We start from the raw sequence: 20377 nt of genomic DNA on the forward strand, positions 1-20377 counted from the left end.
TAATAATAATACATGCAAATAAATCAATTAAATCACGACGAAAATAACTGTAGATAACTGCAGTTGTTTTGCTGTGCCTTTTTACACCTGATGAAGGAAGCTTGTGTTGCCTCCAAAACGTCGTGATTTAATTGATTTATTTTCATTTATTACTATTTTATTTTTTACCTACGTGACTTTACCGAATAAACCTAAGGGTATGAATCCTTGCAGTCACGAAAGCTTCAAATCTAGAAAGATATGGTACACAGTTTGTGTTGCATGGCCGCAATCACACTCCTGTGACGTGTCTGTCATGTTCCATTCATTAAGAAGATGTCAACGTCGGCCTGGTAATATTCTGAAGCGGTTAACGGTTCCACCAGTGTCTTCAAAAAATGGGGCCGTCCATAAATGACGTCACGCACCTAGGGGAGAGGGGGGGTCAGACATTTGTGACGAGGGGGGGGGTGTTGAGAAATGTGACGTCACGTAAAAATGCGCAACTTTAAATAAATATAGACAACACGTTCTACTTAATTAAATATACTTTTTAATAAATGTTTTCTCCTACAACATCAGAGTGCAGCGGCACATTAAATACGCACTACAATGACAATAGTTGAAAGGGATTTGAAGCATGTTTTATTTTTTTTTGGGGGGGGGATCTGAACTTTGTGACATATTTGACGCCGCATGACGATGGGGGGGGGGGGGGGTAAAAAATCGTCCAAAATCGCGTGATGTCATTTATGGATGTCCCTAATGTCAAACCAGTAGGTGCGATGTTTGGATCACGAATGATGTGTTTATTCATGGCATCATTGCTGTGAATTGAATTGGCCAAACATCCCAATACAGGGTCCCTCTGAAAATAACTCTTGAGACGCAGCTTTTACCAGTGAAATATTGGGAATTGCTACGGTTGCCTTTAAAACGCTATTGGTTGTGTTAGAATGTTTAGTTTCTTCCGAAATGCCAGCATGGAGTTTTTTTGTTGTTGTTGAAAGTCTGCACTTTCACCGAACATTGATTGCCGCTGAAGCTTTCATTAAATTTTGCTGCTTCAGTGCATGTTGTAAATGTAATGCATTTTTCAAAGAATGCAGATCGTGCTTTTTCACAGATTAAATCATGTATACATATTTCATTATTGATACCATTTCTGACTCTTACTATTATTTCTGAATCTTATTACAAGACATCTGACTGGCATGGAAGAGTACCAAAAATACCATCTCGAGGAGCTGTCCAGAGCTCCCTCTAATGGAAGGCCCTTTCTCCGGCAGTGGCTGAATATTGTAAGCCTACAGTATTCAGGTACTGCATAATGCTACATGCTGGGTGATCCATTTATAAATACCCCACTAAAATTATCGAGATAAAATATTGTATTTCAGAACCTCTCTCTCCATGTAATATTTGGGGCAATTGCTTTGACAATATTCATCAGCTTCTTTTAGATGGAATCAACGTTGAGAATGATGAGAAATCAGCAGAGAATCTATGGATGGATTTCTCTGTATATACAGTGGACTGTACCAACAGTGTTTCATATGCACATTATCGTGATGTACACAGCGTAGAATGTGCGTCGCTCTGCAGTGGGTGTCAAACAGTGATAGGAATTTGGCGGGAGCTGCTCCCCTTTAATGTGAGTGGAAAGTGGAGGCATGCATGTAACATGGCCCTTGTGCTGCCTATACGCATGCAGCACCCTTGCTGTTCCCTTTATACATTCCTCCTGGTGCAGTGTGTTCACTGAACCAAGAGGATATTCCCGCTAATGCTGTTTAGCCATTGCAAAGGAATAAACCCTTGTGCCCTGGCAGCTTTGCCAACGCTTGGCATCTCCAAGCTAAGGAACATTGCTCCATTCTGTGTGCAGCCGGACAGAGAGAGTCCCCTACACATACACGGTGTGTTCTATCCATATTTACTATCAGCTCTTAGCCAATGGAATTTTGACATCCTATCGAGGTGAGGCAACACCAATCAGGGAAATTCAGTGCTGCGTATACTTTTCTTCTTACTGGAATCTCCCATTGTGCATGATAAAGCAAGATCCTCTGTCTCAGCTGGAGTCGGGCCACACCACATCGGTATCTCATTAATCTGCTGGTTCACTGCGATGATTCACTGTTGGTGACGTGTCGCGAAATGAAAGTGGCCTCATGAATTCACTTTGATAGACCAAGTCCCATGTAGGCAGTTAGGGTTTCTTTGCACGCACGAAGGGGTGAGGGGTGTGCGAGCTGTGCCATGTGGATCAGCAGTAAAGTTTGTATTTCATGTGGACCTTCAGTGTGCCGTATTGTTGAGTGTATGTGGAAGAGTAGCATCGTGAAACCAAATGAAAGATAGTGATGGTTTGGGGGAGACCTTTGAAGATCCTGCAGTGAATAGATCAGTGCAGATAATATTGTTGACTTTAAAGTGTACATGCACACCCTGTGAAATGAAGGATTCGTCATTCAAACGGCTGCTGCTAGCGTTGGGAGTGGCACATGAATGCTAATGTGGCATGTTATTTGTTTTCTTGTGTTTAAAACCGTTTGTGCTCACCTGGTATGCTGCCTAAAATAATCCACGCCTACGCCTGTGGTTTAGGAGAAATGCTGCTGGGATTCACCACCTTTTCACACTTTCTCATGATACTTGCAGTCAGAGCTACAACTGAGATGCATTGGGTTTTCCTGATGGCTTGTGTACCAACTAAGGGGCCATCCATTTAGTATGTACGCTTGCGTATGGGGGGTCCACTGACAATGTACGTACCCATAGGAAACGGGGGGGGGGGGTGGTGAAGCCTTGATAATAATTTGTCTACATTGGCCTTCAAATGAGTTAGATAGTCTGGCGGTGGACTATCTGTTTGAGTAAACACGTTAATATTATGCGTACTGGGAGGGGGGAAGGGGTGAAGTTTTGATAGATTTTGTGTGTACGCACTAAATGGATGGCCACTAAGCTGTTTAAAACGGTTACATTCCAGAATAGTTGCATGAATACTATAATTTTAGTATTCGTATGGGGGCAGCAAATGAAAAATATGGGTTTGCATTTGGGGTAAAAAATATATGCAATCTTTTTAATGAGTGTGTGTGTGTATGTGGGGAGCGGTGGCGCAGTGGTTAGCATGCTTCGTTACAAACACGGCGACCATTGTTCGATTCCAGCTCATGGCCAACACCGGTGACGATTATCTATAGCAATCCTGAGCCTCCGTTAGGTCGACTCGGGCTCAAATGAGTACCTCGTGCAGTGTGTAAACATCGCCACTGGGAAGACAAAGGCGGCCGTGCGTGGTGCTGGCCAACCACCCCCTTGTGTGATGTGCCGGCCTTCATAGGTGCTTGCCAACAGCACTTGCCCCAATAGTCTGCTAAGGCTATATGGGGGGTCTTTGTAATACACAGGAAAACCATGTCGATTAGCAGTTTTTCTTTCCTCTGCAGTAGTGTAATTTGCAGAAGTATAAGATCTTAAGCTTAAAATATATAAAGTAACGTGTCCCATTTTGTTTACAAATCATGTGACTGCAGGAAAAGAAACACGTGCGCTATGTTAATCTTTAATACTTTGCAGCCTTTTTCGTGTCTGCATGCTTGCGTACTCGCGGACACTTTCAGCGGCGTCACAGAGTAAACTTCACCTTGCAATGTCCGCAAAGAAAATCTCATCCTACGATTCACAAAGGGGCCACGGTGCTAGTGTCAATAAGTGAGGTTTGCGGATCAGTGCTTGGTTGTGTAGCGCATCACGATGGTATGTTTGATGATTATAATTAATGTGCTTTATATGTTGCTCTCACTCCCTTATTGTTAGTAACATAATTTGTGCTCTGCCCAAAGTGCCAGATTTCTTGTGTAACGTTTGACAGCTTGCACTGCGTCTGTTTCTCTTTTCAGATTATGCGGACTCTGGTATGTGCGTCTTGGTCCGACGTCAACACCGTGAGGGTTGAGTCTCGCTCGCCTGTATGGGCCCTGCCCCTCCACTGACTTGTGGCCGGCCCTGCTCCATGCTTTGGCTGCCATAGTAAAGCGATCGATGACTCGGACCTGCCAGAGCGTTGATAAAGAGCTACACGGTCAATGCTGAACACAGGAGTGCAGTGTGCCTGTCAGCACGTGACCCATCAACCTCCAGCCTTTAGTGGCTGAACTTTAGGTGAGTAACAACACGAATGGAAAATAGAGGTAGTCGGTTCTATTCCATCTGCTGGTGCTGTCGTTGAAACAATTGTGCAAGTTTCTTAAATTCCCTTTGCAGTAGTCCATTTGGCAGGATAAATGGGTACAGCAGAGTTAGTCCATTAGCAGATGGGGTACTGTAGGAGTATTCTCACTTCTTCCAAGACATCTGACCAGCATGGAAAGCATGCCAAATTACCTGTGAGAGATGCTGTTTAAAATTCCCTCAGAGTGGAGGGCCTTCCGCCAGTAGTGGCAGGGGAAATAAATGCGGGGCTGCTCCTCTATTTTCACAAGCAGACGAAAGCTATACAGACTTGTAATCGCGCTACACTGGAGTTAACATCTCCATTGCTTGTAAACACCAACCTGTCTGGCTTAACACGTGCGCACGTGAATCCCTGCTGTTTGTAAGCATACCGTCGCTCATCAGGCTGAATATTAATTGTGGTTTATATTGATGTATTTACATCAGAGATGAATCGCCGCGAGCGGAGACAAGAGATGGACTTTGCAAACAGCGCCTCCAGCCCCGCCATGTTTCCGGTTAGTCTTCGCACGCGTCTTTACAGTTGTCTGCTATAAATAATATCCATTTTGACTTGCCGGCGTGCACGGCTCGTCACTCATGCCGTGCACAACTCTTTGTGATGGCGCAGGGTAGAAGGTTTGAATGTTTTGATGTGAAGTGGAAGTCCTCAATAAGGTATGTGGTGAAGCAGGTAACGCAGGTAGTGACTTGTTGCCGTTCAGGATGTTTAAAGAAGGTTGTGGAGGCCCTCGGGGCGCTGCGGTGGTGAGATGTTAACTACCTCGCCTGGTATACAGGAGGACATGGGTTCGATCCCCACCCTGACGCTTGTATATTTGGAGTTTGCGTGTTCTTCTCCGGGTCCTCGGGTTTTTCCCCTCCACATATAGAAACATGCGTTTTTACAGTATTTGGCTGCTATAAATTTCCACGTGGTAAGCTACTTCATTGTGCTATCATTTGTGGCTATGTCGCTTCTGAAAAACAGCTATATAGCTCAGTGGGCCTGACCTGGTCAAATAAAAAATAGTTTATGGTTTTAAATAAGTTTTATATTAACAGCTAGAAAGGACAGTTGCTTAGAGTAATGTGTGTTCGTAGTGGAGATGCACTTATATATTGAGTTTGGTGATTGCTGCATAAGCCAGTACTTGGATGAAGGGATAGGAGAAAAGGCTTTGAAAGTTGCAGGTCTCATCAAGGATAGTTTTTAGATGACGAAAACAGATAGAAATCAGTAGTGAATACGAATTTACAATGCATTGTTTCACTCATTACACACAAAGTACTTGCCACAAATGAACCACAATACCTTGCTGATCTCGTCAATAAAGATACATCCTCGCAGCGGCTTTCGGCTAGCCATCAAACACAAATGGCCACTGCATTGCACTGATGGATGCGCTTCTGCGACCATCTGGAAAGTTCATCCTTCCGATACTAATGCAATTTAAAATATCCTCTATTAAAGCCCGGCGATCGGTTTGTCTGTTTGTCCATCAACTGGAAAGGGTTGAAAGTTATTATTTGTTTGTAACGATAGGGCATAATTAGGACGACCTAAAACATCGTGGGCTGTCAAGAATGAAGGATGACTAATAGCGTAGTCATTGTTATCTTATCCGTAAGGCATAGCAGGTAATCTACACGAATTAAAAAACGAGTTAAAAACTTGGTAAAAATAGAGGTGCAAAACCTATCAATGCCAATTAGAAATGCTTTATTATAACTGGAGGTAAATGCAGATACATTGTGATTTAAATATGCAGCATGTGTTTGACATATGTTTTGACCTTTATTAATATTAATGTAACGGTTTAAAACATTTTGGAGCAAGACAAAGTCAGAGGAAGTGAATCAGTTTCGAAGAAATCATTTTGGCTCATTACTGTTTTTGCTCCTGTTTTGAGATATGTATGTGTTATATTGGTTACACTGCGAATTACATCATTAGCCCCGAGGTGTAAGGCATATCCATTTCAGACGTGTTGTGGGTACTGATGAAAGTCTATTAGATTAAATATCGACAATAAATTCACGTTTAACTATCTCGTCATCCTGTTGTCTGGCACCACTGCTCGTGTGTTCTACAGTAAGTGGTAGTTCTGCAATCTCACATCCACATTTCAGACATTTTAAATATGTGAGTAATCGTTACTAAAATCATGAAGTGGACATTTTTCGTTGGAATAGTTGGTCAACAAAAAAAAGGTAGAAATCGGTTCTGCCTTAATGTAAGGTAGAAATGCTCATTCAATTGTACAATTAAATAATATGGTGGTGGACATGTAGATTGATTTTTGTCGCCCACGCTCGGATGGTGATGGTGCATTCATATCTGTGTGTCCAAACCATTGTTTCATATGCCACGAATTTTTTTTTTTAAACCATGGATAATTACTTTTAAAATACCCGATATGTATTGTTAGGATAACTTTAATTTTTTACTGATGTTTCCTAATTTATTCTTACAGTATTGTAGAGTATTGCATTGTAGAAGGAACATAGTTGAGCTCATTCACTTTGCTCCTAAGTGTAACAAATTGAGCCATCCCTATTTATCACGGGACCATTTAAAGAAAAATTGTTGTTGATTGTTCTTAACTCCACAACTCCTGTTTAGAGTTCCACAAATGCTCAATGCCTGGACCTTTGCGTAATTCATTTTTGACACCGTTTACATAAATACAGACAAAGCGTAGCTTTGTCGCTGTATTAAAAATAAAATCGGCAGGATACTACCAAGTTCTTTTTTTTCCCACAGAACTTTGTAATGTTTGTAAATGCAAAACTCCTGAGCTTTTTTGATGTATAAAAATCGAGCCACATTTTGCTCAGATGACAAGCACATCGCAAGTGTGTGGATGTTTTTAGAATGATACAACGACGCTGTTCGCTTTTGATACAAGGTAAATCATCATCGGCCATGATCAATCCGAAACTGGATGAATGCCTTCCAAAGCTGCCACCATCTCTTATGATCTTGCCGTGCAACAAACAATCCAGCGGCACTTACACATTTTCGTGTTTCATCGCTCCATCTCCTTGGGAGAAACCCTCTCGGGCGTGTTCCGTTCCTCGATTAACCACTCCGTTATAATCCTTGACCATCGTCCATCATTCTAGCGCCATATCATGTCGTCATAGTCCCCTTGACTTTTCCTAACAGTTTGCTTGGTGTTATGGAGCGTATAGCTTTAAGCAATGTTTTAGAACACTGACGCAAACGCTCAGGAGATTCCAGAGGACAACCGGAGCTCAAACAAAAGCATCGATTTTGAGACAATGCTGTCAACATCATTGTGAACGATGGTATTTAAAAAAATATTGTTTCTCACTGTTACTTAGGTTACTTTTGATGTTCTTTACAATTTTCCTTACAAAGGCATCTTCCTAGACGTATTTTTTTTTTATTGCAGAAGTCTAAAGCTGCAACGATGCGTGTTTTGTTGTTGCTGATTAAAATTGCATTCCTCATGGGTCCTTAAGAGGATTGACAGTCGCAATAAGCAGATTAGAGCACTCAAAAGTAAAATTACCTGGATGGGAACGAATTATTCGGGCACAATTGTGCATTTAAAACGATCCCGTGTAAGCTGTGCATTACAGCACCTACCGGATTCCAGGACGATTAGCGTGACCGACTTTGCTAAATCTTGCGTGACTTCAAAACTTCTACAAAATGTCACATTGACAGGGAGAGACATCCGATGTTCTTGCGGCATGAGTAATCGGCTCGTACATTAATGAGCCTGACCTTTCGGACAACCTGTTGTGCTCGCTAAAGTTATTCAATTTCGATTTAAAGCTTTCGTGACTGCAGGGATTAATCTTTTTGGTTCTTTCGGTAAAGTCACGTAGAAGGGAAGTATTAAAATAATAAAAATAAATAAAACATAAAACATAATAAAACAATTCTCACTTGTTTTATTATGTTTTATTTTTATTATTTTATTACTTCCCTTCTACGTGACTTTACCGAAAGAACCAGGAAAAAGTTATTCAACCTTGACGTGAAAAGATGTTTCCATAATATTGCAATGGGACAAATGCGGTGTGAACGTGTGTGTAATATATTCAGATGTGTGTTTCCCCCCCACCCCCGACCCTCCTCCCCCCCTACAAAGCTATAAATACCATGAAATCTCTTAAAGAGTATTTGCTAAAGTTTAAATTCATGCATGAGCTACATCTTATTTACGTGCCCCTTAGTGTTTGTGCCGCCATAAGCAGTGCCTTTCAAAATCGTATGGTTCTTGTTGTTGTGGAACACATACATTTTTTTTACTTTAGCGACACATGCTGAAGCCCGTTTATTTACTGTCACCTTCTCGTCTTTAACCTCCCTCCCCCCCCTCCACACGAGACGTCCTACTAACCACCAGCCCAGTTTTTGGCAAACAAAACACCGCCACTCCGCCAAGCAAGCTTTACGCAACGCAAGTGAGAGCTGGATCTTACTTACTCCTCTTCGCTCCCTGTGGAGCATAAGGCCGCAACAAGCCCACGCCATGCTGGACGGTCTTTAGCAGCTTTCTCTGCTTCACCCCAAGACAGGCCCAAGAGCTACCCGTGGTAAAACGGAATGCCGCGACGTGCATGCAGATTGTGCTTGCACGCACGCATGCGAATGCCTGCACGGATGATCTACCAAACGTGTTGAAGTGCTTCTGCGTGCAAATTCCAGGCAGGCGGTGCCAACGTTTACGTAAACTAATGTTGCGAGCGGAGCTCACCTCTGACAATCAAGGTTCTTTAAATGGAAAAGTCCCGTGGCTCTTGCGATGAACCGTTGAGCTGTTCGAAAAGCTCTTGGTGGGGCATTTATGCTTCTATCTGCGGCGTAACTTATTGGGACTTTGCAGATTGCTCGAGCATGGTGCAGGTACATGAGAAAAAAGGGGTTCAAGTTGCAATAAAAACATGGATATAGTGATACCAAAGTTGCTGACAGCACATCACTCGGCTTATTTTGGATAGATGTTGAGATGCCATTACTGGTTTTGTGCATATTCTGCAGAATATTTATTTGAATGGCGAATGATTGGGGTATTATTTGGATTCCGTATGAATTTTTCACGACTGCCGCATGGAATTGAAAATCCTGCCGTGGCTCAGTTTGGTGCCCGTCTCCTCATCATGTGGACTCCTGTAATAAATTCCCTTGGCCAAAGCACCACATAGCTTTTGGTAGTGTACGACCTTCAACCCTGATTTGATCTCTCTCGCTCTCCAGTGATGTTGCCTGCCACAGCAGTTTGTGCTGAAAAAGCAAAGCAGAAGCTCTTAAAAAGTTTTTTTTTGTAATCTCGTGGAGCCACCGTTATTAACTGCAGTTGAATTGCTAGCACATGTAAATGAGCAATTGGTGTTATTGTAATTGCAAATTGTTCCTGCCAGTGCCAGTCGGATTTTGTTCAGGTCTTCTGTGGCACAAAACACAACTGAATATAATTGCCTGTTGTTAGACCATTTGAATAAATCGAATGTAGTTTGGGGCACATACATTCCGTGAAACTATACTACCATTTTGGAAGCAAATTCTGTGGATTTATTAGATTAATCCCCCCCCTTCCCAAACAGGGACAATTTTACATAAAAAATGAATAAGTTTTTGTTTAGCGTTTACATCCTGTTTGTGTTGTCTGTATCATTTGTTCTGCTTTTTTCGTTCCACTCGAAGAAAGGTATATTAGGTTATCATTGTCAAAAAGTTATTTAAGAATCGAATTGTGATTTGGTATACGATTCGATTATTCTATGTCTTGTTTTTACCATGTCATTGTTTCGTTTTACGCCCTATATTAGCCCTAATGTAATAGCATATGATTTGCACACATTGTCATAATCGATACACAATTGCACCCCAAGTGTTTCACCAATAGATGCACAAACTCCTGAAATACAATCTAGAAAGTTGGGCAGTGGTTCACTGGTTAGCAGTGGTTATCACAATGCACTTTTACCCTGGCGATCAGAGTTTAATGATTCCTGGCCACTGCTAACGTAAGTGGTGAGTGATATCTGAAACGTAGCTTCGTTTGGAATATATATCTGTCTAGCTGGGGCTTCAATTCAGAAGACCAGCTTGTGGGACCTGTGTGGTAAGACCAATTTGATGAGGCCTTTCTTGACTCTGCCAATAAAATCTCTTAGGAGGCTTGTTCAGTGCTCATAATATCGTCCATCAAGCTGCTGCCCACAACACATCCTGTCCGCTGGATATTTACAAGTTGCACAAGCTGCGCTAACCAGATAGAGCCAAATGACGCATGCCTGTGCTTCCTTTTGTATCTAATATCTGCTTGGACCGCATTAAAAAAAACTGCACAATTTACCATTGAAACTTGCAAACATACAGGGGTTTTGTAAATTGATATCTGACTGCTTTTAACGATTCTTAGTTGTAAACAACCTCTCATTGAGTTGTTGTTGAACATTTTGGGTAAAGAGTAAGGTAAAACGGACCTCAAACCTGAGCCCGGTGTCGATAAAGCTTACACAACTACCGTATGGTCACACGCACATGCATACCAACCTAATTATAAGGCCACACCGCAAACTTTTGATTTGAATTAGAGGGAATAATTGGAGATTACGGCATGAGCATAACTCCATCCAGCGCCCTCCGCATGTACAGTATTTTATACTGCCAGATAATATTGGTCTGGAAAACCAATAAACCCATGGGCTAAACTTTTGTTTTTATTATATGTGGAGACAGGAAATTAAGAATTATACTTATCTGTTATATACCTTGTGGAATGTGTCCTCGAGTGAATGAGCTTCTCCTGGCTGAATACAGAAACCTGTTTAGTGTTACCTTACTAATTGATTTACTTGGTGTGCAACGATGCACAAGTTATGCGATTCTTACGCTCGCAATACAATCTTGCGTGTGAGAAACGTTTACGATTTATTCAAGTTATTTGTGAATTATATGCTGACGGTAGAACGTATTCGCCATCTTGGATTGGCTAACATCGTCATTATAATAACCAATGAGATATTTGTAGAACATAACAGAGAAGGCTGTAAAGTTGCAGTGAAGATAATATGAGCAGAATAAAAGTCCTATATGGTATGGTGGTATGTATGCTAAAAAAAAATTAGGATGGAAACTACCTGGAAAGTTGTAATGCAATATGTACTGTATAGCTAAGGCAAATGTTGATAGCAGAATAGGATCAAAATTTACGTAAATGTATGTATGTTGAACTGCTTCCGCACCGTACGTAGCCAACCGTGATAATCAGAGGTGCAATTAGCACCTCCGATTGAGGCAAATGAGAGCAATATCGGGTTGTTTTGGAGAACTAAACCTGAACACGAAAAGCAACATAATGTGCTTGAATAAGAAATTGTTCATTTGGTGCATAGTTCCAATTGTGACTCGTGGAAAATAAAAACCCAATACTTTTGACAACATGCAACAAAAGCCGAAAAATAAGATTAGCAGATGAATGCTTTGCATTGTACTGAGAAACAGGAACATGTTTTTCGGGAAATGGATCACAAATCAGAGACATCGGTTTTGACTTCAGGAAATTCAGTGGGCTTGGACAGGGCACATCACTAGATGGACACAACTTGTGATGGAATGGCAGTCTGAGGAAAGAAAATGTTTGAGAGGATGGCCATTCCGGAGCATTTATGTGGAGAGTTGAGATGGATTGTGGCATTGCAGGACCATGATGAATGGCAACACCCTGGGGAGGTCTTCATATAGCAGTGGGAAAAAAAATATCTGATTATAATATGCTGATTTAGGCTGAGAGCACAAACCTGGTGCATTGCTTCACGGTAATAAGTTCATGGGTTCAATTCCCCTGTTCTGTATGGAGTTTCTCCGGATTCTCCAGTTTCCTCCCTTAGCTAAAAACACAATGTAACTGATGTTGGCCAAACATTCCAATCCTGAAAAACTTCCGGCAAAGTTACTCAATTAGAATTATATGAAGCGATATTGCCCCCTACTGTGAAACCTTGGCAGGACCCTGTTGAAAAATAGTTGAGACTCGCTGAGGCTTTTTTGGGAAAACAAGCACATTAAGAATAATAAATAATACATGGGGCAAGAAACATTAAAATCGATCAACTACATAATTTTTAATTCGAAGTGTGACTGAATCTTGACAATTCATTGAGGGGGGGCGAGGAGTTATTTTTCAATATTTACAGTACTGAATATGTTAATCATATCTTTAGCTGTGTATACACATTTGCCAAAATGATACGAGAACATTTTCCCCAATGAAAACGATGGGCGTTGCTATGGAGCTAAACGGATTAGCTGACGATTAACATTCTTTGCCCTTTAAAACATGTGTGCGTGGCTCAGATTTGCTTCAGTGTTTTCGCCCAACACTTGTGTATTGTTCTTGTGTTATCTCTCGCAGCGTAACACTCCGGAGGGTTTCTTTTCCCAGTACTTTTTTTGGCAGGCCTCTTATGGTCCAAGACTACGCTCTGTGTGAGCCAGTGACGGGTGTGTGTATACGGGGACTGGTAGTGTAGTAGTGGTTGGTGCACTACTATGAACCTGGCTTACCTGGGTTTTGATTCCTGGCCACCTGGGTTTGATTCGTGGCCAAGGCTAACTTCGTCGGTAGCGAGTAATGTCTGGCAAAAACCGATTGGGCAATAAATACTCCGTTTTGGTAGTGGCCAGGTTACTTACACTTGTTCTGGGCCTCCCCTAGGTGCACTTGGCCTTCAATTAATACCATCTTCACAGGTGCTCGCTAACAGCACTCGCCCCAACATCCCATGTAGACTACATGTAGGATCTTTGTGTGTGAATGTGCACCATACTTTTGTCTCTGCATGCTTATGTGCTTACAGTGATGACTGGGAGTGTGTATGCAGGAAAGGCTTGTTAACAAAATATTTCTATTTTTTATTTGCGTAGAACAAATGTGAAAGCCCGAAAAATGCTCTGAGTTCGCATCTCGATACGGCATCAGTTTGTTCTGCAGTAGTTGATTCGAGAAACACAGAGCTGTTATTTGATTAGGTGCTGTAAACTTAATACAGCTATGGAAAGTAGAGCCACCCGTTCATTTTCTTTTCCACGTTAGACTTGGGCAGCCGTCCCTGTGAAGCACAGTGAATGGCAGGACATTGGTTTTGGCCAAACACCAGGCCTCTCAAATTGGAAGTTGGACGGTGCGCGATTTTGGCCAACGAGTGGCGTGAGATTGAGCAGTGGTGGCGTTAAGACCATTAGTGGAGGCCAGAGGCAGCTAAGGATTAAGGGTAAGGGCGGGCAAGGGAAGGCAAGGGAATGGCATGTTGTGTTTATCTTTACCGTAGGTCGCAGGAGGTCGGAGTGGGGGAAATAAATCGACCTAACGATGCATCGGTTCACCAATTTTAATATAGATTCTTGGGCCGTTGATACAAGCATCACATTTCTGAATGTCGCTGCCTGCGTTGATGTTGACGTTCCCCACGTGTGATCCTGCAGTGGGAACCTCCAACTGTACGGAATACCATCACCAATACAAGTGGCAACAGGGATTCGACAAAACAGCTTTTACGATTCTAATTCTATGCCTATAGGGGCGGAGCAGTGGATTTGATTCTGGAGATCTGAGTTCGCTTCCAGCCGTGGCTAACAAAAGTGGAAAGTGATATCTAAACCCACCCTCCTTTCACCAATTTGCACTGTCCACCATAGTGAACTATGGTCAACCCCTCCCCCCCCTACAATGACCGAAACTGCTTAGGGAGGCCTTCATCCACCTTCGATTAGTACAGTTGGCTACGTACGGTGCAAAAGAAGTTAAACATACAAACATCTAGCAGTTTATTTTACAAAAGGGCTGTTATAATTTTTTTTATCACATAATTGGTTTGCATGACCCCCCCCCCCCTCCTGCTCCAACCAGCCACTGCATTCACCACAATAGCAATACAAAAAATATTTTTCAAAAATTATTGAATCGGATCGCAATTCTGAATCGTGACAAGTGATCAGGTCGCGAGCGGCTCGAGTTGCTACAAATCTGTTGGCTGTATAAATGCTTATGGCTAAACATTTTATTTTACCAGGCCAGGCCTACTAGGCTATGCAGCTCTTTTTCAGAAGCCACCTGGCCACAAATGATAGCTCAACGAAGTGGCTTATCACGTGGAAATTCATTGCAGCCGAATAATAAAAAAAAATCCTTACAATTTCTCACTCCCGTTAAATGCATGAGAATATTTCTAGATTTGAAGCTTTCGTGACTGCAAGTATTCATATTCTTAGGTTTTTTCGGTAAAGTCACATACGTAAAAAATCAAAATTAATAAAAGTAAAATAAAAATAAAATGAAAATCACTACATTTCGGAAGCTTGTGTTGCCTCCGAAACGTCGTGATTTTTATTTGATTTTTATTTTACTTTTATTAATTTAGATTTTTTTACCTACGTGACTTTACCGAAAAAAACTAAGAATAAGCATGAGAATATGAGCATCAGGCTGAGCTCGTGAGCCTCGGGTGGTTCGAAACTCCCGTAAGTTGCCCGTGCGGCTTCGCCTGCCCCTCAGCCTTTTCTTCAGCCACTTCCCTTTCGGTTTTAGTTTTCATTACTCTTTCCGAAAACGTCTCTCGCGCTGGCTGCGGGGCATCGGGCGGCTGCGTTTCCCAAACCCTATTTTGTTTTCGTCTTTTGAAGAGTCCGTGTTCTATGGAACTACTCGCAGCTGTTTAACGGAAGTCCTCGTCATCCTGTCCTTGCATACAAACATCCAGGTATAGCGCAGAGCTCCGATGCAGGCCTTACGATGTGCGACGGTTTCACATGCAAATAGAAACATGATTTTAAAAACACAAAGACTGAATTTTAGCTCTCTGTGATTTGGGAACAACTTAACCATTACATTCCAGTCATTAAATAAACGTGTTTTTCCCTCCTTAATGAACAGAAGGAGTTCCTTTAAAAATAAGTTGAACAGTGTAATAATGCTTTTAATGTTTAATGTTCACTCCTCAATATGTATTAGGGCAGATACCTTAATGGTACAGTGGGCACCAACATTAGATGTGTCAGCAGTCATTAAAATAGTGGGCTCATTGTTTGGCCATACATTGTGGTCATTATAACGTGGTAATAGCGATCCATGTATCCTGTACCCTTTACAAGAGAGAGAGAGCGCGCACAAGAAAAAAACATCTCGCTATAAACACACTCCACCAGGAGACCGTAGAACAGAAGGGGCCATTGAGATGCGCTGCAAGCAAAATCTATGTACTGAGAAAGGCAGGAAGGAAGGGAAACTTGCTTGTACGGAAAGCTGTGTTAACCTATGGGGGGTGGGAACCTGGGTCCGAGTGTGAAAGCATTTGGGGCGCATGTATTGTCAGAGACGCGCATGCACGTGGCATCCAAAGCTGTTTTATTTGGCGCTTGGGTCCTGTTTGCCCCGCTGGAGGATCGGAGCCGGATGTCTTTGTAGAAGGCCCGTGGCTTTGTTTAGATCACACCAGAGGCTTCTCTAAGACAATATTCCGGAAATGCTGAATTGCGGTTCTATTGCCATCGTTTTTGTTTGTTTTGTTTCATTTTGTGGCTGTTGGCAAGCACACACTTTGATTGTAGTCCCACTGAAAAAAATGTAACCTTTGGTAAAAAAAATACTCCTTTTATTTATATTGTGGCTATTCATAATGAAACCTCTCGAAGCACAGTTTTTTTTTGCATTTCAATGGAGAAGCTTGCATACAGGCTTTCTTTGTGCAGCGTGTTGAACTGGTGTTACATACTTGTTTTGTGTGGTTTATCGTAATAGAATATTCTACAACAATTCATTGGTCGTAATGATAATTTTGTGGTGCAGGCATTGGCGCAGGGGTTGGCCATAACTCTTGCTCCGCTTTTAACATCAAACGGCTCCAGTATCTCTTTTCTTCTTTAAAAAAAAATGTAAAGCCATTTTTTTACGAGCATTGTAATTATTTGCAATTGAAGCTGGAGAGCAGTTGCGCTTGTGCTTAGTGAAAGCAAGCTTGCCTTTGGAACCTTTCCGCTCGAGTTCAACTCTTGGCCATGGATAACAGCAGTGGCAGGTAACCTATACACTGGACCAATCCACACAGATGCTGCATGTCGAGTACTGTAATGTACAATGTGCAATAATTGCAACGAATACATTCTCAAGTAATGCCATCGAATAGAATGATACAGGACAAGCGTGGTGACGCATGGTGAAACAGCCCCAATGTTAATCCACTGCTGGGGAGGTCTTTATCCATCAGTGGATTGACCCAAGGGCTTGAAAATTATCACAATAAAAATACAAAGTAAGACTTCGATATAAAAATAAAGTCAAAACTGATATCGGTTTTAGCGTGCGATATGCTACAGCAGTTGAGCCACTGCAACAGCTGTTTTCTTTGGTACGATTCAACTTGTCGATGGGTGATGCGGTCGGCAATGTCGCCCTTGAGCTTCTGTTTTGATGAACAATTCCTCCACGCGGTTTCGGCATGCCGTTTTTGAGAAATTGTGCATGAACCATCCCCTCCCGCAGAGACTTTTACTTGCTTAGCTGCGTTAACTGCCTGTTGTTGTTGTTTTGCATTAGAGGGCGTCTTCGGGGCGAATGAAGGTGTTGTCCTAATGCCCCCAGGCCCCTATCCTCTCACTGCGGAACCCAGTGTACACATGTAATGTATGCATATATATAAGCCTGGCTGAAGGCACGGTCAGGCAGAGGGGCTTTAATCTACTTGTGCATGGGGTGTAGTCTTAAGCATGGACTATGACCAACCACAGGTATGTTGCTTCAGCATCTTTGATGTGCGGTATCTCATTGTATTGTACATTGTATCGTTCAACAAAATTGCTTCGGGAGTTTTTGTCACCAGTTTGAGTTGGTCTTCCGGGGCGCGGCAGTCGGAGCAATAGTGCAACGGTCCTTTGAAATGTTCCCCGCCTCTGTCCAGTGTGGAAAAGTGGGCCAAATTCCCTTTAGCGGGGCTCCCTCGAGCTCCCTCTAGTGGAGGCCCTTCTTCAGCTGAGGGCTTTAAATGCAATGCCCTTCTTCACCGTGACTCTGTACGGCTCCGCACCTGCTCAGTTTTCCACGCCAGCTGACTTTCCGCGTTCACAAGTGAACGTGATAATGTACAGCATTTGCGAACATCCGTTTACTGCACAAAATTGACGCCTGGATTAGCATGTCTCAAGGACTGCAGTGTGATAATTGCCTGGGATTTGGCATTCTCGTTGGGCTATCAATTCAAGGGCATGCTGAATGTTGCCTCTTGTGAAGAATGTTGGATCCTCTAATATGCTGATGAAAAAACAGCTACAAAGCAATAATCCGTTTAATTGCACTATGTACTGATATGCATAGGTAGCATTACATATTAACCATTTTAAGATTGGTTACCCTGGTCATGTAGCCTGATAGAAAATGTTCATACATTAATCATCATCTATGTTCGACCACAGATATAGATGAAGGTCTCCCAAATGTCTCCATCCCTCACACTGTTAAGATGCCATACTCCGTCTCACTTTGCATGTGAACTGATTTCATCACTTCACCTTGTAACCATCGGCTAATGTGACTTAATTATTCAACTACATTTTCTCACCATTCTTGAATATAAGAATGATCTTCTTTCGTACGGCTGTTGATGTAGATGCAGAGCAACAACTCCAATTGCACATTCTGGTGGTCAAGCCAGATAACCGCATCAGGAGCAGCGGAGTGTGTCGCTGTGATGTCTCCTTCATATGTGTGGATCGGGCTTTGCGTTGTTATATCTCGTATGGTCTGTTCTGGATGACCACAGTCGCACACAAAGAGAGTTATTAATTTTCTTGGTTCTTTAAGTAAAGTCACGTAGAAGGGAAATAATCAAATAATAAAAATCAACCATAATAAAATAAAAATTCTCACGACGTTTTAGCCACAACACAAGCAGCCGTCCTCAGGTGAAGAAACAGAGCTGTCGGAAAGACAGCGTCCCAATGAGACAGCTCTGTTTCTTCACCTGAGGATGGCTGCTTGTGTTGTGGCCGAAACGTCGTGAGAATTTTTATTGTATTGTTTTATTTTAATTATTATAATTATTTCCGTTCTACGTGACTTTGCCGAAAGAACCAAGATGATGAATCCCTGCAGTCACGAAAGCTTTAAATCGAGAGTTATTCATTTTTTTTACCGAAAGAACCAAGAAGATGAATCCCTGCAGTCGCGAAAGCTTTAAATCGAGAGTTATTCATTTTTAATTTGAGGCACCATTCCACAATCGAGCTAGTTAATTTAGTGACAATGCTTCTTAACCTGGGGTGCACGCACCCCCTGGGGGTGCGAGAGATGCCCTTCCTGGCAGTGCGAAACATGCCAGATTTTTTTAGAAGGTAGATAATCAAAAACACAAATTAAGCACAGGCACCTAAGTACAACTACTTTGTTTCATCAAACCGATGTATTAACATTTACATTTTTTATGATTGAGAACCAGAGGGGGGGTGCAGGCTACAGTAAAGGTTAAGAACCACTGATTTGGTAAACAGGTCAACTAATATTGTTACAACAATTGATCTCACTTTTTGACGATGTCCATAGTTGTACCATCTTGTCTGGGAGCTTTCCATGTTTTCATACTGCGAAGGGCAGTGGCTTGCCTTTTCAAGTGTTACATCTGGAACATCCTCTTCCTAAGCTGAAATATATTTAATTGCCTTGGGTATATTTTTTTGTTATAGGTATCCGCATTGAACGATGATGTTTCTATCATTCACTCCGATTCCATCTTGCTCGGGCTGCTATTTGTGATTTACCGCTCATCAATTATTATATTTTGCTCCATGCATAACGTTCTTATGTTCAAGCAAATGCGTAACCATGCTTGCGCAGGGGGAGATGCGATGGATTACGTTCACTCGGCATGGGAGAGAATATGGGTTCAGCAATGTCGTGTGTACGCGAGTCTGGGAAAACTGGTCTGGCTTGCCTTGCAGGTCGAACATATCTTTAGATCAATGAAAGCGATTCAAGTGGTACAGCTGTCGAGTGTGCAGGCGGTGCAACTGCGACGGGGCCCATGGACCAGAGTGGCGCAGACGCCGGGCTACGTAGAGGGAGGGGAAATGGAATAGGGGGCCACATTTAATTCCGTGTGCTCTATGGCACATGCGATCCGTGCTGCACCACTTGAGCTACTGTGTGCCGTAAGTGAAATACACCAGTGCAGAGTTGTGCACCGCTTACATCACTGTTTGTGCTGCCATAAATAGCTGTGTACAAATGTAAACGTGCATCTTAGATCAATTTCCTAAATGCACTACTTTCCGATAAGAGACACTTGGGATTGCCTTTAAAAAATATATATATACATCGTTTTAACAAAAAAAAATCAGTGGCGCCAAGTATAGGACATAAATGTGTTGCAATGAACATCACTCGTTAAAAAAAAATTATACATCACTGGTTTTCATAAATCCAGTAATGGATTTGTATCGCGCTTGCCAATGACACCATTAAATAATGAAAAACTGGGCATCCGTTTCACTTTATTGATCGAATCTTGCAAAACTGTGCAAGCGTGCCCGACCACACTGCTATAATTAAGAATGATTTATAAATACAATGTGCTTTTATGTGTAATTAACATGATCTGAACTGCGACTGTATGTGTGTAGGAAGAGTAAAACGAAAGCCTGCTACGTTGATAAATAACACCCATGATCTCTGTACTGACCCAAAACGTGGTAAACCATAATTTTGGTAACTTCGAGAGCATGCAAAACACAAGGCTTCGTAAACAACTCATGTCTACCAAGCCAGACATGCTTTCTCTCTACAAGTGAACAATTAATCCCTTACCCAAAACTCCTCATAGTCGGTGTCTCCACATAAATACTGTACTTAGTTTTTTTTATCCAACAGCTTTTATTGCCTTTGCAGATCGATATTTTCAAGCGGCATTTGTGTAGGCACGCAAACTGACTCTGCTGATGAGACCCGTGAAGTTCACAGTCTGCTTGCTTAAACGAAATGCTTGTTGATACTGTTGGTTTGCAAACACCAATGGACTTGTAGACTAAAATATATTTGAACTAACCCTGCTAGGTGTGCGAATGCGCATTGAAAACGTCTGTTTGCAGAAGCTGCAGGATGCAAAGTTAATTCTGAGAACGTATGTTATTCTCTCTACAGTACCT

General features: G+C 42.1%; 1 protein-coding gene across 6 annotated transcripts in view; it reads left to right on the forward strand.

Moving 5' to 3' along the window:
* The window catches only part of LOC144934547 (band 3 anion transport protein-like), a 67238-nt gene that overhangs the window by 2002 nt on the left and 44859 nt on the right, over positions 1–20377 (forward strand). For all 6 annotated transcript variants that reach the window (XM_078860450.1, XM_078860455.1, XM_078860453.1 and 3 more), the window contains 2 exons: positions 3891–4152; positions 4651–4721. In XM_078860450.1, the coding sequence (XP_078716576.1) occupies positions 4653–4721 (69 nt within the window). In that variant the 5' untranslated portion in view covers positions 3891–4152; positions 4651–4652. The remainder of the gene's footprint in view (positions 1–3890; positions 4153–4650; positions 4722–20377) is intronic.

The sequence above is a fragment of the Lampetra fluviatilis genome, chromosome 10 (genome assembly GCF_964198595.1).
Source record: "Lampetra fluviatilis chromosome 10, kcLamFluv1.1, whole genome shotgun sequence".
Classification (NCBI taxonomy): Eukaryota; Metazoa; Chordata; class Hyperoartia; order Petromyzontiformes; family Petromyzontidae; genus Lampetra; species Lampetra fluviatilis.